Source organism: Numida meleagris, chromosome 5, assembly GCF_002078875.1.
Source record: "Numida meleagris isolate 19003 breed g44 Domestic line chromosome 5, NumMel1.0, whole genome shotgun sequence".
Classification (NCBI taxonomy): domain Eukaryota; kingdom Metazoa; phylum Chordata; class Aves; order Galliformes; family Numididae; genus Numida; species Numida meleagris.
Genome location: NC_034413.1, coordinates 11,892,938 through 11,920,048, shown reverse-complemented (window position 1 = coordinate 11,920,048; position 27,111 = coordinate 11,892,938). Strand labels below are relative to the sequence as shown.

Below are 27,111 nucleotides of genomic sequence, written 5' to 3'. Positions count from 1 at the left end.
TAATTGTTCTTATAGCCCTCGGCTGTTATCAGTTACGCCGGATAAGTGGCTTTGCACATCTCTTCCAACTTACCTACCACACCAAAAGATGGATCTCACTGTTGTTTTATTTCATGTTCAACGGGATTCTTTTTCTCTAGCTGAATATTTTGAGATTTGTGAAAAAATAGAGCCCTGGAGCAGGCCAGCATCTCTTCGAGACTCATCGCTAAATTTTCACAAACCCATTTCAAATGCCAGTAAACTGCAATGCTTTTTTTCCATGGGTATTTGCAAACATTAATGAACTAACTCTCACATTCAGTCCCATATGCTTGAGACATCTTATCCCTTATATGGCTAGGCATCTGAGCTACTGATAGATCTGAGTAGAACAGTTGGAAGCGTAGCCCTGGTTTGCTATCACTGCCATGTGTCTTGGCTGTGGAAGAACTTCATCTCTCTTAACCTCTTTTCAGATGGAAAGAGATATTTTGTCCAGTAGCCAAAGGGAAATGCAAGCATCCTGGTGGAAAACAAGCTGTTTCAAAACCCTGGCTGCAAGCTACCCACACATCACAGTTGTCAGCCAGGCTGCACATGCATGGTTACAGGGAATAAAATAGAGAGGACCTTCTGTTCCTATTCAGAAAGGTCTCTACCCATTCACCTATACCAAGGGATCGTCATCAGCTGCCAGTATTAATTTGTTCTCCTATGTGGGTTTACAGCCAAAGGAAGGCAAAATAAGTCTAATTCTATCCAGCAGGGACACTTGCAATGCAAATGCTAGCCCATATATTACAAAGCATTAAGGCAACCTGCTTCTAAATCATTTGGGGTAATTTTTGATTTTATTTATTCCTCTTTTTCTTTAATTAACCTCTGGGAAGAGAAGCCGGAATATCAGTGTAGGGAAAATTAAATATGAGAAACAAAGTCCATTTTTTAATTTTGACACTGTGCTTCCCTTGTAATAGCAGATTATTTAAAGAGGGGCCTGGAATAATCCAGTTTAAGCAAAGCAGGGATCTCTTCTGAAGCCAAACTGTGTGTGGGTGTGCTCTTGTCAGGGCTCCCAGAAGAGGAGGGCAGGGAAGGCTGTTAGTCAGACCTTGCATATTGCAGGAGATATTGCTTATTCAGTAGCTGGCATTTTTCCGTGGCACGCCAATATAGAACCACTGCTCTGGGGTATCAGGAAAGGGTGCATCCCATTGGGAAAATCCTTACATAACGTGAGTTCCTGCTTTTTATTGCCATAAAAGAAAAACCCAAGGAGACGTGGCTGGAAGAGGTGCACACTGCAAAGGTCTTGCCTGAGGGTTGGGAATGAGTCTCCACTCCTCTTCCTCTTCTTGTTGATCCACCTTGTGCCCTGTTTGCTGCAGGTCCAAGCCTGAGATGTGGTGGTGTTGCTTTGTGCTACTGGTGGGGGATTGTGTTGTATGGGGTAGTCCCACCTCGTGATGTTTGGAGCCTGGCTTGAAGCCACAATGCAGTCCTGCTGGTGCAAGTGTAGCTCCTATAGAACAGTCAATATGGGTCATAGCTTACTGTTCTTCTACAGAGAGTTGCCCACACCCTCAGGTTTCTCCCAGTGTACATTGTCTTTATGCATTTCAGCTTCTTAAGGTTCAGGAAGTTAAATATATATATAAATCTTTGCATGATCTCACTTTTATAATCTCCACAAATAATGTTGTGTGTTTTTTCTCAGCATATTGCTCTTTGAAATTTCTATGGCAACAGTGTAGCTAAGAATATGCTAAATAAAAGTAATTTAGGCATTAAAGGCAGGCCATTATGATCCTTAAAAAAAGAATTGAATAAATGGATGATTAGCTCTTGAAACAGCAGGAGAAATGAACAAAAAGAATAACGTGCAATTCTGTTTCCAGTGATGGATACGAATGTGCAAGCATCATCTATGGATCTGATTTTTAATTATTTGTCATGGCAATAATAGATGATTGTATGTTATTTATAGAAAACCGCATATGCCCAAGTTCTACTCTGTGAAATCCATATTTGTACTGATTTGCAGTAAGGACCAGACCACTAATGATTAATTATATTCAAGAATACAAATAATTAAATTTCATATGATGATAAATAAATTAAAACTGAACATAGCATTTGTTTTAAAACAAAAAAATGTCTAGTTAGAAATTCATTTCCTAAACCTATGAGAATTATTGTAGACGATGAACAGGGCATGAAACCTCGGAGCCTGTGTAAATATTGATTGGTATGTCCAGGGTGTATTTCATACATTTACCCTCTGCTTCCCCTCTCCAAGGAGACCTTCCCTGGGTCAATTCTTTCCATTGATTTTGAGTCTGCCTACTCAGAAAATGATGCTGGTGCGGAGAGCACAAGAACAGCCATCGATTGCAAATACATTTTATGATGCTCTGCTTCCATGTTTTGAAGTCGGAAAATGTATTAATGGCAGCAGCTTTCTGATTTTCCCTTTTAAACATCTCAATCAAACCGATAGCGATTTGCAGACTCCTGGATATTGTCACTCTCTGCGAAGCGATACCTATTTTGCTTTCTCTTGTCCTTCCCCACAGACAGTGAAATCATTCCTCCTGACTGCCTGCGGCCCCGCTCCTTCACCGCCATCCGCCGGCCATCGCTGCGGCGCGAGACAGAGGACACGCGCCTCTCGGTCAGCCTCTGTGACCTCAACCTGCAGGAGGACAGCTTCCACGTGACAGCCACCACCTGCCCCATCCCGCAGAACTCCCTCAACTCCCAGCACTCCCACCTCCTCCCCTCCCAGCTTGAGAGCGACCTCCGCTTCCACCACCTCCGGGGAGCCCACGTCAAAATCTTTGATGACCAAACTGTGGCCCGCCTGGAGCACGCCCGGGAGGAGAGGACTTTGGTTTTCACCAGTAGACCCCTTCGGATCAACGAGACCATTTTCGTCAAGATTAACAAGTCCAACGCTGCGCGCACGGGTACACTGTCCTATGGGGTGACGTCCTGCGACCCCAGCACCCTTAGGCCCAGCGACCTCCCCTATAACCCCGAGTCCTTGGTTGACCGAAAGGAGTTCTGGGCCGTCTGCCGAGTCCTGGTGCCCCTGCAGAGTGGAGACATCCTGGGATTCATGGTGAATTCGGACGGCGAGCTGCACCTGAGTCACAACGGGGCTGGCACTGGCATGCAGGTCTGCGTGGACTCTTCGCAGCCCCTCTGGATGTTCTTTGGTTTACACGGTGCCGTCATGCAGATCCGTGTGCTGGGTAGGTCACACCCCCACCTTCCTCAAAACCTCACACACAGAACAGCAAGGTGGGATCGGTTGTGGGAAAAGGGGGAAGGAATGGAGAAGCTGATGTCTCCCTTCCTACTCTAGGATCAGGAGCAATTTATTCATTTTTTTTAAGAGAAAACACAGTAAAGGCATGTACGTAGCACATGGCTGTGACTTACAAGACTTTCTGCACTCCTATAGCATCTTTCATCTGATTATCTTAAAGATCTGTTCAGACAATGAATTAAGCCTCAGAGACCTCCACTAAGTATAGATGAGTCACCGTGGACCTAGGAGAAGCAAGGATAGAGGAGAGGTGCTTTGGGCTGAGCTAATCTGGAGCCAGCAAGACCAATGACTGGTTCCCTTTTCTGTGTGTTAGCTCTCTGACATGACTGATTCCCAGAAAGAGTGGTCCCCTTGCTTCCTCCAGGCTCACATGTGAGAGGTAGGCTGGGAAGCAGAGAGAAAACCCTGTGCTTTGTAATCCCAGAGGTGCGCAGAGCATGGTGCTGACCAGCACGATAGAGGAGGGGTTTCCTTGTGCTCCAGCTTTATTTAAGGCAGTGCAGCTCACACAGCGTGGTGGACATCTCAAGCTGGCGTCTTTCTCTTGACGTTTTTTACTCTATTTTTAAGCTCTGTTAGCCAAAACACTTTATTTAAATGCTGAAAATCATGTTTTGGAAGTGTGGAGGGAAAGGCCTTGAAATAGCGTTTGTTAGGAACAAATTGACTGATCCCCATTGTGTGTGGATATTGGAAAAGCATCTTCACAGGGCCAAAGCATAGGATGTGTTTGGCCTTGAATTTGGACCATAATATGGATCTGCTGGTGTCAGTATCAGAAAGTAGATGATGGTTTCTGAGAATATGAAGTAATTCCTGGTCCTTCTCTAACCGGAAATTATCCTTTCTTGTTTATACTGTTATATCCATATAAATTTAAATATACTTATGTTCTTTTTTTGCTTCAAATCCTGTCTAAAATATCCCTTTTACCCAATAGAAAAGAAAAAACCAACCAGCCAAAACCTAACCAGTACCTCTTTTCTTAGGATTTATGGACAGTCTTTGAAGATAAATCGTGATGAGCACACACATATGTCTGCAGGGTCCAGTTCACATCTAAACCACAGTCTGAACTGCCCTAAATAATTTGCTTAAAGTTGACCATGGGCCTATGCTGTGAGTGCTTAGCGGCCATTAACAGATCACAGATGACAAATGTAATACTACAATTTATTTCCAGGAGCCCAAGACTCAATCCCTGATAATTCAACCTGATGGTATTTGTTGCGGGTGCAGTATGTAATCCATGGCTAGCTCTGCTCTCCACCAACAGATCATTGTTATAATGGTAGGTGAAGTCAAACAGACCCCAGTCAAAGTAGGAAGATTAAATGCTTCTGTATGTGCAAGAAGGAAAGTGTGCTCAGGTCACTGAGCTGCTGGTCAAACTAGTAATCAACCTGTACTTCCTTTCGTATGAGGTCACTAACGTGATCCATTTTCCATTGAAAATCTGCTGAGCTGGAAAACTCCTTTCTACCTGTATTTGTATGCCCATAACAGACTTTTCCTGGCCTCTGTCACGGGAGGAGAAGCTGAAAATAGGCCATTGTTCTTATGTGGGGTATAAATGAAGAGAACTGAACTTGTTGACCTCACCTTGCTCAGCAAAAGGATAGGACCCTGCAGGGCGTACAGCTTTAGCCACATCAGCTTGGGCAGCAAGCTGCTGTCTCCCAGTTAAAAGCTACAGAATTTGAGTTTACCAATAATCTTTAACAAGTGTAAAAATACAAACCAAGTTTTTCAGGCCTATTTTTCCAGTGTAATAATGCTGGAAGCAGTACGTTGCCAGTGTCAGTATAGTGCTGCTGCACTCGTGCTGTCCCAGCACTGCATATCTCTGTACCTGCAGTGATTATGTGGACCATCAATATCCTGAGAAAAGGCAAAGAAAATAAGGAGCTACCATCTCTAGCTTTTGCAATGCTATTAGGGAGGTGATGTGCACTGTTTGCACTGCCGTAGAACAGATTATGGCACTTGCCGTAATATCTGTCATTATGATATTAGAAAATGTAAGAGGAATATAAAGTATTCATCTTTCTAATGACAAGCTCCATCTCCAGAATGCAAACAAGAGTAATTTTGTGTGATCTATCTTTTGTAGTTTGATTTTTATCTCAAAGGAGAAGACGTGTTTATAGTCATCTTTTCTAGCTTTAATGGAAAACGTGAAGTTCCATATCCTTGAAAGAAATGAGACAGAAATACTGCAAGAGGCATAATTGTACCGAACCTATCTGAAATAGCAGATGTCATTCTTATTCTGGGGGCATGCCATTATTATAGCAATCAAAGCAGTGCTATGCAGTGTTAAAGGAACATCAGACATGGAATAATGTAAAATACAGCAAATGAAAATTGCTGTTTCTGCTTCCTCTCCATCTTTTCTGCTTTTTTGGGGAGGATGGAGAAGGTGGAAAGTACCACCACTGCTCTGGCAGCTTCTTGTCTTTTTTGTCTTTTTGTCTTTTTTCTTTTTGTCACCCTACCATGGGGAAAAGAAATGAAACCCAAGTACTGCTACAGTGCTGTGAGAGACCACAATCATCTGTAGTGGGAGGTGGAAGGATGTCAATTTGGTGCAAAGAAAATGTTAAAAGGCAGCTTGACCACATGGAGGGAAGATAAGTGGAAGAGTAGAGCACTTTAAGATAGCAGATAATAGTATAAGAAATATCAAGCTCCTCGCAAATGAAGAGACACAAATTTAAATTAGGTATAAGTGAGGGTAATTAACTACAGGAACCAACTATTGAGGAAGGCAATAGATCTTTTTGTCAGGATAGGAAGCCTTCCTAAATAGTTCATGTGTAAAGTGCCGGTCTTGCTTCAGAAATTGTATGGGTTATATATGCAGAACACTCGAACCAAAACCCAGAACGTTAGGCATGTAGAAATGAAACAGATTTTGCACATCCTCTAGGAATTCCATTTGTTCTGGTTTAGATTTTTTTTTTTTTCAGGCATCATTTCTATACAGTAGACAAAACAAGCCTATTAAATTTGATTTACTGTTTTTAGCTTTTGCTGGTAAGCATTTCAACTCTCACGCAATTTTAGCAACAGCTTTGAAAAGCTGAAATGAACCAGCCTGGACACATTGGTCTGGTTTTGGTGGTGTAATTCATTTGTGAAGTTAAATTGATCGACCCCATAAGGTTTTACAATGCATGACTCATGTCTGGAGGAGCTATCACAGCACCGAGTTTATATATTTAGCATTTGGGGAGCCAAATGGTTGGGGATACTCTTTCATTTGCTTGTGTCTCAGAGTGAATCACCAGTATGTGAAACATCCTTCATCTCCTTTATATTGTTTTTGTGTGTGTCTGTCTGTGTGTGGTTTCCCATGTGAATTTCAATCTTTCCAGTAATACTGAAGTTCTCTTTTGAGTGGTGAAATAAGATGTTCCATCAGCAGTCATGAAGCTGAGTTGCCACCTTATCTGTGTCCTTTCTGTCTGTGCACATCAGTAACTCCAGCCCCACCACAACAGCTCCCCAGTGCTGCAGCTCCCTGGATGTCTCCTTGTGCAGGCTTGAGACCCTGTATTTAGTGTGGGTAGATCTGTGCTTACATCCATGCTGGTAAATGCAGTTGTGTATGACCTAAGCTCTCCTGCCTCCTGTGCTGTGGTCATTGAGATGGAGCTCCTACTTAGCTGCCCATTGCAAGGTATTTAGAAATTAATTGTTGCTGAGGTTTCCATCCTCTTTTCAGACTTCCTAAAATTTGGTCAGTGGGATCAAAACGGGGAAGGAGCTGCGGGGAGAGCCAGCCATGGACTGCTGACAGAACAGCTATGAATCCTTTGTTCCTTGGGATTCCCTGCCGCAACAGTTGGCAAAGGACCAAAATGGGAGTGAGGGGGCTCTGGAGGGTACTGTAGCATAGTGTGAAAAATGAGGGAAGAGAGTTACTAATTGATGCCTCCTGGAAAGTAGTCCACTTGTATTAATGCCTCTTCATAAACCCTCCTCTTGTGGGTGGTTTTATCTTTCCTTGCAGGCAACTTTTGGCTTGGTTCTAGCACTGTGTAGATACCTCCATTCCTGTCCAGTTTTCTGTTTACTGTTTTGAAGAATTAGCAAAAAGGGAAGCTGTTGTTTTAGAGTGGATGGAGTGCTTTACAGCTTGTCTCTAGGAAAACTGCATGCTCACAGAGAGTTGTATGCAGTGAAATATTTGTCTTTTGTGGCCAGTGTCAGCAGTGTCAGAGTTAATACCTGCTTGTGGCTTGTGCCATTCAGCACCTAAACCCACGCTCAGCATGGGCAAGTCAGTGAGCATTACCTTGGGTACTGAGCTATCAGCCAGCATTTGGTCAAGGCTGGGTAGGGCAAGCGGACCTCCTCTAAGTGACAGCCACAGGGCCTGCAAATGCCTCACCCTGTCTACACTTCCCAGAGGGAAGGTGATTATCACAGCTGGGATAATAAACTGTTCCTGGTGCAATGGGATGTTCATAACAAGTGATGTATAGATCTCCTTTATCTCATAACGTCTTTGTTTGCCTGCAGTGAATGTACAGGATACAGGATCATATACCAGCTTCTTTGAATTACTGCTCATGTCAGGAGATAAAATCTGCCTATTCTTTGAACTAACACTGGCAAGAGTTAGTTATTCTGGCTACTGAGAGAATGACACAGCAGACTAAACTCTTTCTTTTCCTTCTTTGTCAAATGCCTTTTCATCCAGCTCCGTGTCCCATAGAAATTCAGAGCAGTGCTGGCTGAGGAAAGTGGAAATATTTATCTCCGGCATGTATCTACCACCCTATTTAGACATGTCCCTCACGGCAAAGCGCAGAGCTTGGAGGAACTGGGATCAGCAGTAGTTTCCCATTTGCTCACAGAACCATTTTTTCTGTGGTCTCCCAATAGCCTTGAGCCCAATGGCCTTCGTGAGATGGAGTGGAAAAGGCACTGTTTATGAACAGGAGCCTTTCTAGTCTGCGTAATTGATACCTGTGCTCTTTTAGAGGATTTTTCATTTTCTTATGCGAGGTGAAAGCTCCAATTCTCATTTTTCATGCATTTTGTCTACTTAATCCAGGCTCCTTTTTTGACCTCTTGTTGATACAAGCATCTGTCTGGGTGTTTTGTTGGGCTAGCCTGTGAGATGGAGCCCCTTAGAGGCTCTTTCACTTCAGTTCAGCTAGATGCTCACTGCATGGTGTCCATGCCTGGGGGACTTTCAGGACGAAGTGCTGAGTAACTGCTGAACTTCACCCTTCGGGTCAGAAAAAACACCAGCTGGCTTGTACATTTGCCATGTGGTCTTTGCCTTTGGACAGCACGTTGGGCTATACTGTCTGGAGCTTTCATTTTTCTTTCTTAACTGCGCTGTGGGTAATGGATGTGCTGGTGCCCTGCTGCCCTTCTGGACACAGCAAACAACAGCGTTCCAGCGAAGCCATCAAGCACACTCCATTTCTGATCCACAGGAAAGTCTAAACTCTTGTTCTCTGTATGATTGGGATCTAACTTTTACTTTCCCAAACTGGTTAAGTCTGACACCCATTTGTAAACATAGGTCTTACGGTTTTGCATGCAAAATCTGCCAGACTGCTTTATGATCTATTTCTGGACATTTCCATAGCATAGTGCAAAATTCCTTGTGTTTTCACAGGCTTGCAAAGAACAAATTGTAGTACTGTTCTGTTCAGAAATGTAGAATTGTTCTGTTTGGAATTAAAATCACCCAGGCAATACTGAATGCAAAACCAACCATGGATCATCAACCAGTGTCAGTCACCTGAGAGGTAGAGATGCACTGCAGTACAGAGGCCAGGCTCTGAGAGCATGGCTGGCCATGAACATTGAGCCCAAGGGGAAGGAAGCTCTGGTTTCTCGTAAATGCTGTATTGTTCCCATCGCCGTGGGAACATAACAACTGGCTGTGTAAATATACGTGTTTTATAGCATTCAAAAGTGATGGATATGATTACATCCTTCCCTAGCATTATTGTTGATCTTTAACTACCATGTGCCCAGGCAACTACAGGTGCTTTGTTCCTTTGTTTCAGTATGATGTATTTAAAAGTCCCTCTTGGGCAAGAGGAGGGTGGCCCCACAGGACAGAATAGCTCTCCTGCAGCCTTGGCAGGAGGCAAGAAAATGTGATAATGTGCATAAATTTACATGGCTGCTCTTTGGAACAGAGCATGCTGTGGCGAGAGCTGTCATTTTAGCATTGAGACAATCTCACTGAAACTGTGTTTGGTATTTGCAGCTCTCACTACAGTTGATGGAACATTTGCATTAGTGAAAGCCAGTTACTGAAATAAAATGTGGAAGGATTTAGTCATTGCAAAGCTTGTCTTGCTAAGACTCACCCCTTCGTGGATGTACCACTGAAGAAATACTGACGTTTCTGGTATTGGTGTCAAGTGAGAGGGGTTTGTCTGACATCTGCCTGGTGAATACTGAGAGAAAGAAACTTTGTCTTTCTGGGAGAAGGTGGGGGAAGAACCCCAAGACACTTTGTCTTGTAACTAAATTGCACGGTCAAGAGAAGACACATTAGTGTACAGTTCCAGGTTTCCCACTGCATCTTTGGTATAGGCTTTTGCTCTTATAATAAGCAGAATGGCTTTGTAATTCCATCAAATTCTGTGTTCTCTAATAGATAAAAGTATGTATCTACCTGTAATGAAAGGATGAATAGAGCATAAAATAATTTGGGCAGCCTATATGCGTGAGCAAAAAATAGGAGATTTTCTTCCAAGAAACAGTAAGGACAGAAAGTGAGATCTCAGTCCTACTGGAGTCTTGCACGTGATTATTTACCAAGGGTGGTCACGTACTAGGGGTCAATATAAAGCCAAAGATCTGTGGTAGATAAGATTAAGTGCAGCTGAGACACTTCACAAGGTTGCTCTAGTATCCAGTCTATAATATGACAGCTAACTCCCATTGCAGGAGCACAAATGTTATGGGACAGACCTCCATAGTCAGATGTTCACATGAGCTCAGTATCCACAATTAAGCCAGATTTTTCGAAGAGCCTTGATCTCACCAAGATAACAAAATCCATGGCCCTGACACATGCAAGGTGTTATATGAGATAATGTATATTAAAGAGGTTTTGAGATAGGGAAATTATTTTAGCAGACAGGGTTAATAATCTGATTCTTAACAAGTAGAAATCAAATTGAGAGTTTTGTTAGACAGCTAAGTGAATGGGACTGTCAGGTGCCCAGTGCTCACTGGGCTAAAATGTACGAGAAGTGCACAGCTCTCTTGAGCACCTTTCAAAGTGTCAGCTGAAGGCTGCAGCCAGATTTCAGCATCTAATCTAGTCATTTCCTCTGTGCTGGCAGCACTGGAACTTGCGTATGGATGAAACAACACTGAAAATCAATACACTTCTGAAATAGTCATTGAGAGTCTAGACAGGTTGCCGGTCACCTTTCATTGGCTGATAGATGTTTTTCATAACTGGTTCACCGACTGATATATATTGGATGGAGTTCACTCTGTTGTCATTATTTGAGTCACATGAAGGCCCCGTCCTTCTATCACTTCTCTAAGAAATGGATACCAGATGAAGGAATGTGTTAAGAACACCTTAAAAAGGTAAAGATTTAATTGTATCAGAGTAAGTGTATTGCTCCTACCTACCTCATGTCATTGTGGTTGTTGTATGATGTTCTCTCTGGGCCCACACAGTAAGAAGTAGGTCAACATAATCGCTTTGCTATGAGAAAGAAATATAGAAATAATATTTTTATAAATGAGTGAGTTAAGAAGGGAGTGTTAACTAACAATTTTCACGTATTTTTAGAGAATATTGCCATTGTATCTGGCCTGTTTAACAACTTAAAAGCTTTCCCCGGACAGCTGCCTTCAAGAGATGAGCAAAAAAATGTCTCTTTTAGAAGTGGTGACAGCCCCAGGGGATATCCCCTGAGAGTGGAATGCAGTGTTCTGGGAAACCACCCTGTTCACCACAATAGACACAGGGAGCCAAAAACATCTCTGAGGGCTACAGCTGCTGTGTTTTGGTTGCAGTTAAGACCTATAAAAGGGCAATTGTGGATATAGATAACTGCTCTCACGAAGATCATAAATGCTGGATGGGATCCCAAGAGACTACCTACTTCACTTTCCTATTCTTAAAGAGCTCTAGTGATGGAGATGCCATAATCTCCCTAGGAAGTCCAATTGCTTTGTAGTGCTTCGCTATCTATATAATGTGTAACTTGAATGCCTTAGGATTCTAAACCCACAATTTCTTGTCTTTCGTGAGCTTTCACGGAGAACAGATTGTTTCTGCCCTCATTCTAGCAGCCTGTGGAAACTGTTATTGTCTTGAAATCATACAACATTTTAGGTTGGAAGGGACCCCTGTGAATTATCTGATCCAACGTCCTGCTCATAGCAGGGCTAACTTCCAAGTGAGCACAAGACCATGACCAGTTGAGTTTTGAGTATTTCCAGGAACAGAGATACCACTGCGCCTTCAGGCCCCTGCTCCAGTGCTTAACCACCCTCGGTTGAGCCTGGATTGATGTGACCTTTTCACAACAAGATGGCATTGTTGATTTATTGTTATCTGGTGACCTCCGGCAATCCCCAGACCTTTCTCTGCAAGACAGCTATATTTCTAATTGAACGGTCCAGTTCCATGCCCTGTATGTTGGTAGCTGATTATCTCTGCTTAAGTGCTGTGTTTTGCACTTCAGCCATTTGAATACCATCCCTTTTTTCTGCTGACCCTAGTTCTGGGTGGCAAGACCTTTCTGAGTTACAAACTACTAACATACTAGCAACCTTTCCCTGCACAAAGCTGTCTGTATACTCCATGTTCATACTCTCTTCCACTAAAAATATGATACTCTCTTTCCTTTTGTGGGTGGACGCACAGATTCACTTAATACATCTCCCATGGAGCAATGACATATAATTGCAGAGACAGAGTCAGGCTGCACTGGATTTTCCTAATGCTAGCGCTGCAAAGATAAAACAGCAAATGGAATTGATTCAAAACCTGTATAAAGGTGATTCTAGCATGTTCAGCATGTTTGAGATCAAGCACAAGGCAAGTCAGGAGCAGAGATAAGTTATCTGGGAGCATTTACAGAATGTTTTAAAATCAGTATTAAAACTGATTTATTTTCAATTTATTTTCTTTTAATCAGGGTTTGAAAGCTTTTGGTGGGAGCTCTGTGCACACAATGAGCCTGTTTGGCCTTGAGCACATGAATCTGGTTTTAGTTAAGCCAAGCTGGCCACGCTCATTCCACCCGGCACATGATGTCATTCCGTGCTCCTTGTCACGGTGTCTGCACACCATCCAGCAGTATATTAACAGCATGAGTAACGTGTCTTATGTTGATTATTCTGTCACCAAGGGAGAAGCGTGTCTTGTCTGGTAGGGAACTCGCATTGTTTTAAACAAAGCTCTATACTTATGCTGGAGAAAAGTCAAGAACTGTGCCTCTCATTAAGAGAAAGAGCTGGGAAGGTGTGTGCTGGCCATGGGACTTGGGCAGGGTCATTCTGGGGCTCAGACCAGCCACTCAGCCAGCAGTTCCTGCACTGACGAGCTCTCCTTGCCCTGCAGAAGGGCCATTTGCACTGCTGCCAGCACGCTCCATCAGTTCATATCTGTGACACTTGGGGCGCCTCCAAATTCTTCTATCAGCCCAGGAGAAAGTGCTTTATTTTGCACTAAGTGAAAAGACCATGTTGGTGTTAGAGATGCAATGTACCATGTGCCAGCTGAATGGAAGAAATGTCTCCGGGCTGCAGGGAGAAGAGGGAAGGCTCGAAAAAATTGTTTCAGCTGTTCAGTGCTGGCGTTTGTTCTGTGTGCAGTGAAGGAGCTGAAATCTGTGCTCCTGCTGGGCCTGTTTACAGCGTGTTACCCACAGGGCAAGTTTTCTGCTACGGTCATCTGTCAGATTGGCGGGGAAGAGCCATTGCTAGTGGCTCTCATTAGAGGCTGCATCATTCTGTTTGCATATTTACTGAGACAAGCTTCAGCCTCAGCTCCCATCTGTGTATTAACAGAAGTGATTCTCTACAGCGTCTCAAGTGGGAGAGCCCCAAAGCCTTTTACAGAGGTTAATTGATTGTGCCTGCAAGCAAGCGCTCCTCGTTTGAAGAAGGGTGAAACTGAGTGTCTGAAGGCCGAAGCACATTGCTTATTTCCCCATATGCAGACATCAGAACAGATTTTGACCCAAACGTGCTCCCCCCCTGCTCTCTGTACAGCACTTGAACTGCTCAATCTTATTCTCCTGCCCCTTGTAGCAGATTGTGGCATGTGCTGCTGCTGCACTCGTGATTTTTTTGCACAGTCTGGAGATGACACTTGGAGTCCCTGCTTCCTGAGTTTGGTCCTCATTGGCTTGATAGTTCCCTGCAAATAGGAACAGAAGGACCTTAGCACGGGGTCCACAGGGTTTTCCTGGCCTCCTGCTGCTGCTTTTTCTCTGGAGAATAGCCTCCAGCTCATCAAGGACACTGCAGATCCCAACCCTCTGTGTCTCGTGGCTCCTTATATGGTAACATGAAGAAGTCTTTGCATTTTAGCTCTGATTCGCAGCCCACAACACGAAACTTTAAAACTGTAGGGAAACTAATTTTTACCAAGAAACCCTACCTTGGTTCATGTGCATGCACTGCCTCACTGCTGTCATTCTGAAGCCCAGGCTGTATTGTTAACAATGAACTTCCCATGCCAAACCTTTGCAGCAACAAGTATTTTAAGCATTCCCATTTTTCCTTCTGGCCTAAATCAGTTTCTTCCCAGATTTCTGTCCTCACCTGCTATCGCCTTCTCTTACCCTAAGTCACCCTACAAAAGAGGCAGGGCAATGAACGGAGCTGGAGATTGCCAAACACTTGAGTCTGTCTTTAGGAAGTCCTTGAGTGATTTAGCATGAATTTATCAGAGCCTGGGATGTATTTTACTCTGGGTTAGCACAGAGTGCTTTGACAAGGTGATATATTCTTGTGCTGGAGTCCAGCCCACCCTTCTGCAGGCCTTGTCCTTTACTGGCCACAAGCCCATTGCAGGGTATAGTGCTGAGCACACATAGGAGCTTGAGACCATGGGGAAAGCAACTAAAGACTTGAGACACACTAAAGGGCAGAACCAAAGGATTTTGATAGTTAAAGGAACACCAGGTAGTTTCAGGGACCGTGGAAGCCTCCTGTCTCATGCTAGCTGCTAGCATTTGAAAAGGTGTGAAAGGACTTTTTTTCCCTAGATTTCAGTCTCTCTCTCCAGTCTCTCATGTCAGTGAGACATGAGAGCTGGTCGGCATTGAGAGCTGCACCCCTGACACTTATCCCCAGGGCCTCTTCAGATTCAGTTTTTAAAAGCAACTGTGGGTTTCTTTTCTCATGGTGCAGGTTCCACCATACTGGCCGAGCGGCTGGGGCTGTCCACACCAAGCTCGCCCACATCAACGCCCAATTCCCCCACTGTCCTCTGCAGTGGTGTTTCTGACTCCATACTGTCTACATGTGGCTCTGGCCCACTCTGCAGCTCCATCAGTGGTAAGTGTGAGATTTCTCCCTCCTCCTCTCCTCTGCGTCCCTTCACAGTCTCGCGGTTGACTCCCAGAATGGATTTAAAAAACACAGTAACCAGTGGAGGCTCTCATCAGCTCCCCTGGGGAGGAAGGGTGAGCCTCTGCAAAATCTATTTTCAGTCCTACTTACGTGGAAGCTGCTGAGATGCCTAGACAGCAATATGTCTCCATCCCTTTTCATCACGAAAGGTCCCAGAGGATGCAGCAAAGTTTCTGTTTTGTGCATTGGTCCTGTGACGCACAGTGGAGTGCTCTGTGTCAGTGATGTTGCACGCTGACTTAGGCTGGAGTTACAAATATGCCTAACCACCCCCCCAGTCCCCTTCCTTCTCCACACACCTACAGTACCCCCTTCAGAAAAAGGCAATATCAATATTTCTAATATTCCAGTGAGATTTAGATAAACGTACATGAAATACAAATGAGAGGATGTTCTGTAGCATTTCTATAATGCCAGGGACCTGCACAATCCTAAGGCTGTGTAATTTACCAAGTCTTCTCGCTGTTGTCTTAACCAAGGTGATTTTCCTCTGACTTACCTATCAGTGTACAGTCTAATAACTGCTAAGAGTAAATATTAAGATTTTGAATGTTTTGGGGCAAATAGAAATTCTCTGATTATCTTGCCACCTCATCTAGCTTCACAGGGAGTCTTCACCATGTTTGTTTTGGGAGCATAATTACCGCAGCCCTCGTGGCTCTTGCAGCAATGAGCCTGCTATGAGCTAAATGCTGCCCATTCCAGCACCACCCCACTCCTGTCCTGGAGGACCCACATGGGCGAATTTGTCACCAGGCACTGTAGACCCAGATCCCTAGATCAGCCTTAGAGATGAAGCACTGCTTGTCTTGGGAGCTGCTGCCACCATGTGCCACCTGACCTCCTCCTTTTCAAAGAAGATGGTTCGCCGCACCCCTTCGTATTTTTTCCTCCTTCGTTAATGTTTAGACAGAGGTTTGAAACTGTGAAACTGCTCTTTGTCCCAAATGCTTGGGAACAGCTGTCTCTTGGTTTGTTCTGTGTGGGTGGCAGATCCCAACAGATGCTACCTCATTGCTGCACCAAGTCTTGGCATGTGAGCCAGGGCTCGGTGACCAGCAGATCACAGGAAGGAGCCCTGATCCTGGAGCATGGCTGAACCGTGTCATGCTGCTGGGGCATGGTTCCTCCCTCTGCTGCAGGCTTCAGGACCATTACTCTGGGATGTCAAGAAGCCTCTTAAGCAGTACGAGTGACCGTGTTCTTTGTCTTTCAGGCACAGCTCCCAACTCTCCTGTCAGCTTGCCTGAATCACCCATCTCCCCATCCGTCTCAGGGCCCTGGGGAGATGAATGTACCATCTGCTATGAGAACATGGTAGACACAGTCATTTACTCCTGTGGACACATGTGTCTCTGCTATTCATGTGGGCTGAAGCTCAAGAAGATGGCCAATGCTTGCTGTCCCATTTGCAGACGGGCCATCAAAGATATCATCAAAACATACCGCAGCACTTAGAGCAACAGAGGCTGCTGTGATGGGACTAGGGAGGTGGAGAGGTGGCTGTGAAATATCACAGATCTTGGTCTCTGTTCATCATTTGGGGATTTGAAAACCATCACCCACCACCACTCCTGATCCCCTCTTCCATGGACAAGAGATGAGACCAGCTTAGATGCTACTCTTCTGTTCTCCTGGGGCTGAACTCCAGTGCATCAGGGAAGTCACCATGGACTGCTCCCCCTATGGATTTTAAACTTTCTCTCAAAAAAACAGCTGGAGCAACCATCCCTTTTCTACATCACACACAGAGGAGGGGAGTCTCCAATGTTTAGCACGGACAGCAAGAGATAAAAGGTTCAGTGCTGCACCTCTCCTTCTGGATCCATCCTGCGTGCAAGGGACACCTTGGTGGAAGTGAAGAAACAAGCAATGAGTTTCCATTTACAACTAGCCTGACCATAGGAATTCCCTTAGAAAGTATGGCATGAGGCAAGCATGGACCCAGCAGGGGAGATGCAGGGAACACATTTGCAGTGGAAATGAAGGAGCAACTGGGACTTTAAAAGCAAAACCCTCTCTGTGTCCACCATGGCAGCACCTCCAGGGGACCAGCAGCATGGCTGTCCTGCTGCTTCCTTGCAGTTCCTCATCAGAGGTGTTCATGATGGGTTTGGCAGCAAACACTGGCCCCTCTCCCTCGCAGCAGCGTCCAGCCACCTCCTGGCACCATCGTGTTGCATGACAAGCGTCTCTCACACCCCACCACCACCGAGTTGCTGTGGCTTGTCCTGAATGGTCTCCACACAGCACAAAGAATCCAGCAGCATCTCCACCTCCATGGCCTGCAGGAGAGGAAGATGCACCTCCCTCGCCTTTCCTCCCCTTGTCATCCAGACAGCACTTCAGAGGGAGAATGAAGAAAAAAAATGAAGGAAAAAAAAAAAACAACCCAAAAATACAAAAAAATGCAACCCCACTGGGGAAGAATGTATAAACCCACATGTCTGCGGGTCTCATTTACTGGTAACTTTATCACTGTGCTTTAAGACAAGAACAGCCAGGTGGTACTTTTAGCCCTTTACAGCCAGCCCGCCGGCAGGACATGGCTGTCCTTATGTGTTAGAAGGGAGAAAAAGAAAATAATTATAGCTTGAGGGGTTTGGTTTATTTAAATAACCCCCTTTCCCTGGCTGGGAACCCCACTGTCCCTGTAGTGGGTGCCATGATGAGCGTGGCACTGCCATGGCTGCTGGCCTGGCCCAGGGCTGCAGGGCCTTGGGCCTTGCTCTGCTACAGCATGTGCTCCCCAGCTGTCCTCTGGCCCCATCCTGGTGCCTCCGGGAGGAAGAGGCAGCACTAGGCCATGAGGGGTTGTCAGGGCTGGGGTGTGGTCGCAGCCTTCACCTCGCCATGTTGCCACCAGGCCAGGGAAAGCCATGGAGCTGCACTCCTCTTGCTGAGCCTTTTCCTGTTGTGGCCACCACTAGTGCAGTGGGTGAAGGGTCTGGAAATCGTGGACTCACCCTGACCGCTCAAGCAAAGAAGATGCTAAGAGCTGGAGAGTGCTTTGTAAAGCCTTTCTCTAAGGGCACCGCCATCACTGCAGCCTCCTGCAGGGGCCTGCAGCCAGCCCCAGCCCGCCTGGTGGGCACTCCGTAACTTGAACACTGATCTTCTGGTTACAGGGATTTACGCCATTTCTTTGCACACCTTTCATGTCCACCCCTAACCCAAGGGCCCTGCTCAGACAGGGGTGGGAGGAAGTGGTCACAGCCTCCATGCCAGGAGCACAGCCAGCGTGTGGGCACAGAGCCAGCTTCCAGGACCACTGGAGGTGGGGAATCTGCATCAGTGGTTAAACACACCCCCAAAATTTCAGAGAGGCGGAACCCAAGAGGTAGGAATGTGTCCGTGAATCAGTGGATGTGGGGAAACGTGCAATAAGCAGCCTCCCAGGCCTTCACCGTGCCAGTGGGACCGGTTCCCTCCCGCCCAGGGCAAGCCAATGGGTACATTTTATTTTTCAAGAAACTCCATCCATGGGTACCAGTGCAGTGGTGTGAATTCCCTTTTCACCTTTTGAATTCAGAGTGTTTTAATATATTAACTGTGTTTTACTGTGGACCAAAGTCTAGAAGTTAGTTAGCAGAAACTGAAAGCTCCCCCGGTATCCGAGCTCAAAATTTGGGGTTCAGTCCTGCTCCTGGCATCAGCTGGCTCCAGTTGTGAGCAGGGCAGAGAGCAAGGCTCTCTGCAGGGAGAAAAAAAACAGCAAAAGCAGTAACAACAACAGTCCTAACCCTTTGTTTTGTTTGAATTGTGTAGGCTCCCATGTACCTCTGTGTTCTCGTGTCATTTGCATTTCATTGCTTTACTTTAAAGATGTTTTGTGTTCTGATTGAAGAGAAGAATAACTCATTGTGAAAAAATTGGATAACTGTGATTGTGAATAAAGCTGATTTAGGTATCCTGCAGCACTGTGACCAGCTGAGTATTTGCCACTTCCACAAGCATGGCAAAACATGATGGGCAGAGCAGGAGCAAGAGGTTGAGGTAAGAGCAGTAGTGGCATGAAAGCTGCTTCCTTGGGGTGAGCTGGGGGGGAGCGCTCAGGCTTTCTTTCAGCGCTGAAGGATGAGGTGGTATTTACAGCTGGATGATGATGATGAACGGGCCCGTGATGGGCTCCATATCCACCTAAGTGAGAAAAGAAGACACAAAATTAAAAGCGAGGACTAAGAGCATTCCTGCAGTTCAAACCCATACGCCTAAACATCTTCCTTGCTGCACCAAGCCAAGTATGCCTGTGCTGTAACTCCAAGCACTGTGCCCGGCTCCTGCTTTCCCAGGGACAGGAGGACCTCTAGTGGGTCTCGAGAGCCCTTTGTTCACGGTGCAGCCACGGGACATCCCCTGGGGGTGAGAGCTGCACGACACAGCCTGCCACAAGAAACGGGACGCTGGCCTGCCAGACAGCACCTACCAGGTGCGCTGAGCCCAAGCAGTGCTACGTATTAGGACAAATGAGCGAAACTCAAACCCTCCCCTTCCCTGGTGTCAGCGAGAGGAACCAGGGCAGGTTCTCGGCCCACGGGCCGCGCTGGAGAGGGAGGAGGAAGAGGGGAGGGATGCTCCGAATTGGTCCAGGAGGGCAGAGCCGGTCCTCCATCGCCACCTGGTGCTCTGCCCTGGGACGGCACACACCGCCTCCGGGGGCTTCAGGATTGTTATTTTTGAAACATGCACGACTGAGTGCAGTGTAGCTCTGATGGTAGAGCTTGGAGAAAAATGAGGAACGAAGACAACAATTAACAGTGGGTTATAACACACAAGGGTGCACATTAGTAATATGTCGACTGTATGCTAGGAAAAAAACCTTTCAACCCTAAGGTTCACTCTACACGTGGGAAGAAAAGACACAGTTCCCTGGCACACTCCTCACTCAGGTTTGTGCCTATAGTGCCTGGGACTGCGTGCAGCCTCATACCTAATTCCTCATAGCCTTCAGAGAGCGGGGATGGCTAAGCAAGAGCCCTTGGCTACCACCTACGTACGTGCCAGTATGGGTGCAGTGAACAAACACCGTGCCTCTTCTGAGAGCTGCTCCAGTGACATCATTTCATAGAATCCTAGAATTGTTTGAGTTGGAATGGACCCGTAAAGGCCATCTGGTCCCACTCCCCTGCACTGAACAGGGACACCTACATTTCCATCAGGTGCTCAGAGCCTGTCCATCCTGACCTTGAATGTCTCCAAGTACAGGGCATCCACTTCCTCTCTGGGCTACCTGTGCCAGTGCCCCACCCCTGTTATTGTTAAAAAACTCTTTAGTTTTACCTATGCGTCTGCTTCACGTAGCAGGGAACTTCTGCATGTTATCTGGGGCCTCCAGCCTTCAAAGCCAGCAAGGATTCAGCAGAGCTTGGCAATCTTGCAATGCTTAGACCTTACAATGCCATGGTCAAGCTCTGCAGCCTACACGCAGGAGTGTTTTAAGAATTCATCCCAACATGCTCAGCAACCCTTTTTGTGGTAAAAGGGGCACACAAGCAAAAGAATGCTTCCCTTCTTATTTTGGATCTGATGCCACATCACTCCCCAAAAAGAATACACTGAAATGCGTGTTAAGCCTTAAGACCTTGCTCAACATAAAGGGTCTTCGTGTTTGAGGACAGAGGTGAGCAGCCCATAAAGCTTTATGAATTAGAAAACCAAAAATACAGGTACAGAAGCAATTCAGAGCCAGAAGACAAACCGAACTCCTTTATACATTTAAGCCTGAGCTGAAATTTGCAATTGCACACACGTCCAAGTCATAAGTTCCTCTGGGACACTTAAATATAGTGGTTTGAAAAAGTGAGTGGAATTAACACAGTATTGAAAAGTTGAAAATAAAATAAACCAACTGGATCACAATTAAAAATGTCAAAAATTTATTTTTCCTTAGGGCATAAGAGACAATGTAAACAAAATACAAAATTAAAAAAAAAAAATCACAAGTCAATTCTTACAGTCTGCAAACATTTGAAGATAGAGTACCCTTTCCCACCTCCCCCCAGAACACTGCAAGCCTGCTCAAATGTTAACAAGCAACAATTCTGGACCCTGAAGGTCCAGCAAGTTTTGCCAAGTCCCAAGCTGGGAATAAATCTCTCATGTAAGAAGGACACTGCATCTGTTTTATCAAACACTTAAAAAAAAAAAGTCCCAAAAAATATAAATATTACAGACAGAGATCAGATTTAGCACCACCTTTGGTCCAAGCAATCCATGAACTGGGAGATGACAGTTACAGTCTGTTTAGCAAATCCTTTCTGCCTGAGTCTCTGAAGATGTTAGAGGTTCACACTGCAAGAACTTGTAATAACGCTGAGGGAACAGCCCCCAAACTCTGCTGTCCCTCGCAACCTCTGTGAGTCCTGAGCACGCGGGGAGGTGAGCAGTCCTGACTGCCCATTATTAGTTGCTGATCACCTCCAAGCTCTGATAAGTGCCTAAAGAGGGATGCCAAGGTCTACTCACAGGCACAGCAATCTTGAGTTCTTGCTCTGCGTCTTCACATGCACAATTGCCCGAGTCTTTTTTCTCTTTCTCTGTTGAGCAACCCGTGCAGAGTTCTCACTTCTACATGCAAAGACATTATTAAAATCCCATGCCAAAACATTTGGTTTTACTACATTTCCTCAGCATGTGCAAAAAAAAATTCCAAACTTCCATTGCTTTACACTGTATTGCAGTTCTCAGAGCAAGCGCTTGGCCACAGCACATGGCTGTTGGGTAGTCATGGAAAAGAGGACAGCTCTGAACCATTTCTGGACTGGGCACTAAAATCAAGTCTGCAAGTCTGGATTAGGGGGAAGGTAATGTTTTGCACAACCATTGTTCCCCCCCCCCACAAATCTAGAGCAATGACAACATTGTGCTATGATCATTTCATCACTTCTGACGAGGGGTGCATCCGACAGAAATGTGCTGCTCTTGTCCCAGCCACAGGATCAGGCCCACAGTACCGTATGTATCAGCTAAAGACTCACAGGTCCCCAAAGGATCTGTGCTAAGCCTTAGGGAACAGGATTACTTGGCAAAAATGAGAACTACATTTTCTGCACTGAGAATGTAATTCTCATGTTAGTCTGTAAAGGAGTTACTCATCTTTCCTAGCTACAAATCTGACCTGCATTAAATCTACCAAGTTTACATGCAGACTCAGGGACTGGTCACAGAGAGGACTTCTGTTTTGTGCCAGTTCAGACAGGGCCATTCTGTATGGTAACTCATACCACCAATGGGCATGAAAAATGTCATTTTCTGGCTTTCAGTTTTGATAACTGGGAAGGCCAATATTTTCTATCATACACTGGATTTGCATTTCTAGGAAAGCATCTCAAAGAGCCAAATATATACGGGCCCTATCAGGAGCAGTTCACTGTACAAAGTCATGTTGGTCACCAGCTCAAGTTCATTAAACAAAAACTGGGCAATCCGTGAGGCTGCAGTACTTACTTCTGCTTATAGCTTCCCATCTGCTATAGGTACATTAATGGTTGATGCCACAGATGTCAAAATACCTGTCAGCTCTGAAAGAATCGACATTTGGACAAAAACCTCAAACATCTGCACTACAACCAATATTCACTGCCTTCAATAGAGCTGGACCACTGGTCACAAGCAAATATGGTCCAAAGCTGTTACAACAAAAAGGGCTTCCCCCAACTCATTTTCTTTACCTCCTGGCTTTACTCACATCCCAGAACAAACGGAATGGACTCCCGCCTATAAACTCTCTCCATATAAAAACAAAAAAGTTCTCAGTTATTCCTTTTCCACATACACCACAACAGAAACCACAACAACTTCTGGACTTTTTCCCAAGCAGAACAGACAAAATGGTTCCATGTTAAAAACAACAACAAAAATAACAAACAAAAGAGCATCACCAACTTGACCACACGCACACTAAAACCAACCACACGTTTCTCTGTCTCTGGTTACCGACATACTCTCCCAAGCCCCCACTAAGTACATTCCCACCACCTATCCAGCTAGAAAATGGAGTGCTACGCCAACACAAAAATGACAACAGCGTCTAATATTCAAGGTCACATTAAGAACAACTCAGGAAACCCTCCGCAAAACCTCGTTTGGACCAGGCCTAGATTGATTTTGTCATCAAACACAAATCTGGGTCAGTGAAAACCATTGGACTTTCCAGACCAGACACATGCATGTGCTCTCCTAGTAGAGGGGAGCACAACCACTCAGATTCCAGCCTTCATTCAGCGACAGGTTTAGGCTTCCATTAACTACCTACTCTTTCCAGAAATCATTTGGGCTACTTAACAGCTTTGGAAGCAGCCACAGATGTTCGTGCCCAACAGAGATATCTGCATCTGAGCTTTGACCGAAGCAGCAAGCAAGCTGCAGGCAAGACTTCCGATGTGAAAATGTGATACCAATTCTTAACTGAGACGTCTCATCTGTTTGATTCTCCCTAAACACTGGGAGCAGAGTAACTAATATCACTGCCTACAATTAAACCTGCAGTACAGGAACAGCACTGATGCAGCATGATGTGAGCCAGACAACAGAAATGCACTTACTCTGTGCACTATTGACCCTGTAACAGTCAGCTTGTATCCCCAGTACAGAAAAGCCATTGTAATGCTTCACGCACTCTGCTTCCGCAATACTCCAGGTTTGAACCCACCATGAGTAACAAGCAAGCCCTTTCAGCAAGGGGCAAAAAAAATTCTCCTAGAGACTGGAAGCAATTATGACATCCCCCCACTGTGGAAATCTAAGACAGGCAATAGTTAACGTTGGATATTCACTGAAATATCTTATGTTTTAAATGATTAATTTTGAATTCCCTTCTCATTTACTCCAGTCTACTAATGGTTACAGGCTAAATTCCAGTGACTGCAGTATTCTGTCCTGCCCTGCTTCTAGGGGACGGACAAGCCCCACCTGGATGCTCAGGGGATCCAGACTCAGAACACAATCTGATGCCCCCACAAGGGTGACAATGGGGTTTTGGCAATGCCATGCAATTCTCCCTCCCCTCTGCTTCTTCCCTCCAGCAAACAGGGACCAAGGAAGAAAGTTACAAAGTGCCTCAGGTACAGCAATCACATGGCACACATTTGTCTTGCTTTGAGGGATCACTGGCTTCAGGATACAGATTGCCATCGTCACGGAGTGTAAAACTCAACTTTTCTCAGAAATGAAAAATCCTAACACAGAGCAGTGATGTATTAAAACCATCTATACAGAGAAAGCACCTGCAGTGTCAGACCAAATAATTTATGGCCTTATTAGAAACACTTTTTCCCCTCATATTTTATCTTTATCCACCCCTCCCCTGCCAATATATTTGCCTCTCATTTCTTTCCAAATCGTTAATACAGTTCCCATTAGTTTGATTCAGTAACAAACAGGAGTCTCAACTCAGGACAGCGGTGGCTTATGCTGACAAAAACAGGTCTGTAAAAACGCCAGTGTGAAGCTTTAAACCAAATTTATTTATTAAAAAAAACATCAAAAAACCCACAAAACAAAAAAAAAATTGCACTCTTCAACTAGAATCAACACTACCTCGATGCAAGAACAAATGAAGAACATTGGTGATGGGACCAGCCCAGCCATGACATTATAAAATGGGAGAAGCTACTTTGTCTGCCTGTGCCATCAGGTCTGCACGTGGCTTTTGCCCCACGGATAGCTGCAGAGCCCCAGCCATGGCAAGAGGACACCCCACACAGCTGACACCCCAAGAAAGGTATCCAAGTTCTGGGGGGACTCTGGATGTGGCCCTACATACAGTACTTTATCTGAAGCTACAGACAGACAACAGATGTGGCCACTGAGCAGCACAGAGGGACAGAAAGAGAAATAGGAGCACTGGGCACAGCTAGCAGAGGCCGCTGAAGCATTCAAGCATGCAGACTCATTCCCTATGCATCGCCACATTGGTGGTCCCTGCTTCTATCAAGCAACTAAAAGCAAATGGGAAAAAAAATAAACATTTGCTCTTGAACCACAGTATTAGTGCTTTTGGCAGCTACTGAACACTGAATTTATACACAGCACTTCACTACGTGGATAAATAGCATCTGAAATTGCCAGAGAAGGAGCTGCTGGTGTTGGGAAGACACCGGCAAGATAGCAGCAAAGCTCCAGTGCGTCTTACAAAACTGCACAACCTGCATGGAGCAGATGGTGCATGGCAGCCCCAGGCTCAGCACTCCTGTGCTCCCTTAGGAGAGGTGGGAACCCAGCAGGGGTGCTCACTTTTGCTGAGAATGGGCCACGGTGAGCACTCATGAGGGTTTCTGCCATTGTAACCCTACTGATGCTCCCGGAGTTTGAGCTGGTTTGGACAAGAGCAAGTGAAAGAATTAGGTTGGTTCCCCAAAACAAGATTCATCTGTAAAGTGTTTGGATCAATGACATGATTTTGAAAAACATCTATTTCAATAGAGCTGCAGAACTCAGCTCTTATTCGAATGCAGAGGTCTCTGGTAATAGTCAGGCCTTTTCACAAACGCAAGAGCAGCAGGACAAGAATTAAGCAGAAGGCTGAGGTACAACTGCCCTCCAGGGACATGAAATAGAGCTTCAGGAGACACACTCCCCAGAGCTCAAAGAACCCAATGCTCCATCTTTCACATTGCTTTTGGATCTCATGAAAACAGTCCAGTTTTTCAAAGAGAGGTTTTGCTGCTATCTGGAAAGTCACATTACTTTGGACAGGTGGAAGTTCTCCATCCATTCAAACAGGGCTTAAAAAAAAAAAATTAAGAGCAGTTTCTGTTCAACTTTACTTTGAAACTGAGAGATCATTCTTCGCAAGCCAGGAATTATGATTTCAAAAATCAAATTAGCTGTGATATTCTGCAGGTGAGAAATACATTTCCACAGCTCTTAGAATAAATACAAATAACAGTACAGTATCAAAACTTGGGACAGCACCTGTAGAAGTATTTTCCCTTCTGAAGTTCTTGATTCTGAAGCACAAGAGGACAACCACCAGCAGAGACAAGCCAGAAGGCAGTATCATGCAAGGATGAATACAGAGTACTTAAAGCATAGCTCGGAAGTCCTGTATTAATAAGGACGTTAATACACATCCTATAAACAAACCTGGCAACATGCTGCATAATCCTTACACTTTTTAGTACCAGGTGATGCTCTCTATGACAAGCAGCCATTCCCAGCCCAACAGCCCCAGCTATCCATCCCTACCGACCCAAAGGTCCCATTTTCACCCACCTGCCCCCTCCCCTGCATCTCCCATTCCCATAAGAGTGCATGAATAGAGAATTGCAAACATTTCACACTGCACGTTCCACTCCAAGTCCTGGATGAGGGGCCTGTTTATTCTATGAATATTGCACTTATCCACTCATTGGATTTGATTTTTTTTTTCCTCAAGAATGCAGAGTATTTGGGAAAAAAAAACAGAAAAAAAAGTAGGATACAACACAGGAAAATATGAGTTATTAACAAGCTAGCTATGAAGATCTAAAATTAAATAGTACTAGTCCTATTCTGTTAATACTAGGAATATGAAAATAATGAATGCTTTACCAAATTCCCTTGTTTTTCATATAAGATAAAAGCAGTAACTTTCTTTTTAACTGAGGAAAGCAATGAATATATATTACAATAAAATACGATTCATTAAGATCTGAAAGTGATGAAAACAGTCATATAATGCCTTCGTCGAACTTTATAGCATCTTAATGGAAAGAGCCTTTGGAGTGCATCCACAAGGGCCGCATCCATGTTTTAGCTGTACCAGTGCATGTGAAATGCCATTTTTAGGAGTCAAACCATTAGCCAATTTCAATCTGTGAAATTACTGAGCACGTGCTGTTTTTTACAGAGATTCGAGATCCTGGCATGTGCCCATTGCATCTTTTATCTTGGAAAGCTTGGCTTGCAAAGGACTGGTACATATGGCTGCACCCACCCACTGCAAGGCTCAAGAGCTAAGAACTAACAGGAACTGCCTCCCACGGGGAAGGGCAGCCAACAAAACCGTATCGCTGCTGTTACAAGAAAGTGGGATGAACTGGGAGACGGAGGAAAACAGCAATTAAATCTTTCAGGCATTATATAAACCTCAATAACGAACTCAGAAGTGCTCATTATCATTAAAGTTGCAGTATACAGCAAGACACAATTTTCACATTCTCAAATTTTGTTCTACGGTGTTGGGCTTGGGGTTCTCTGTTGGTTCG

At 45.0% G+C, this 27,111-nt stretch overlaps 1 protein-coding gene across 9 annotated transcripts in view; it reads left to right on the top strand.

Moving 5' to 3' along the window:
• Positions 1–18,840, top strand: part of NEURL1 (neuralized E3 ubiquitin protein ligase 1) — a 136,206-nt gene extending 117,366 nt beyond the window's left edge. For all 9 annotated transcript variants that reach the window (XM_021399638.1, XM_021399641.1, XM_021399636.1 and 6 more), the window contains exons 4-6: positions 2,559–3,239; positions 14,702–14,848; positions 16,140–18,840. In XM_021399638.1, the coding sequence (XP_021255313.1) occupies positions 2,559–3,239; positions 14,702–14,848; positions 16,140–16,381 (1,070 nt within the window). In that variant the 3' untranslated portion in view covers positions 16,382–18,840. The remainder of the gene's footprint in view (positions 1–2,558; positions 3,240–14,701; positions 14,849–16,139) is intronic.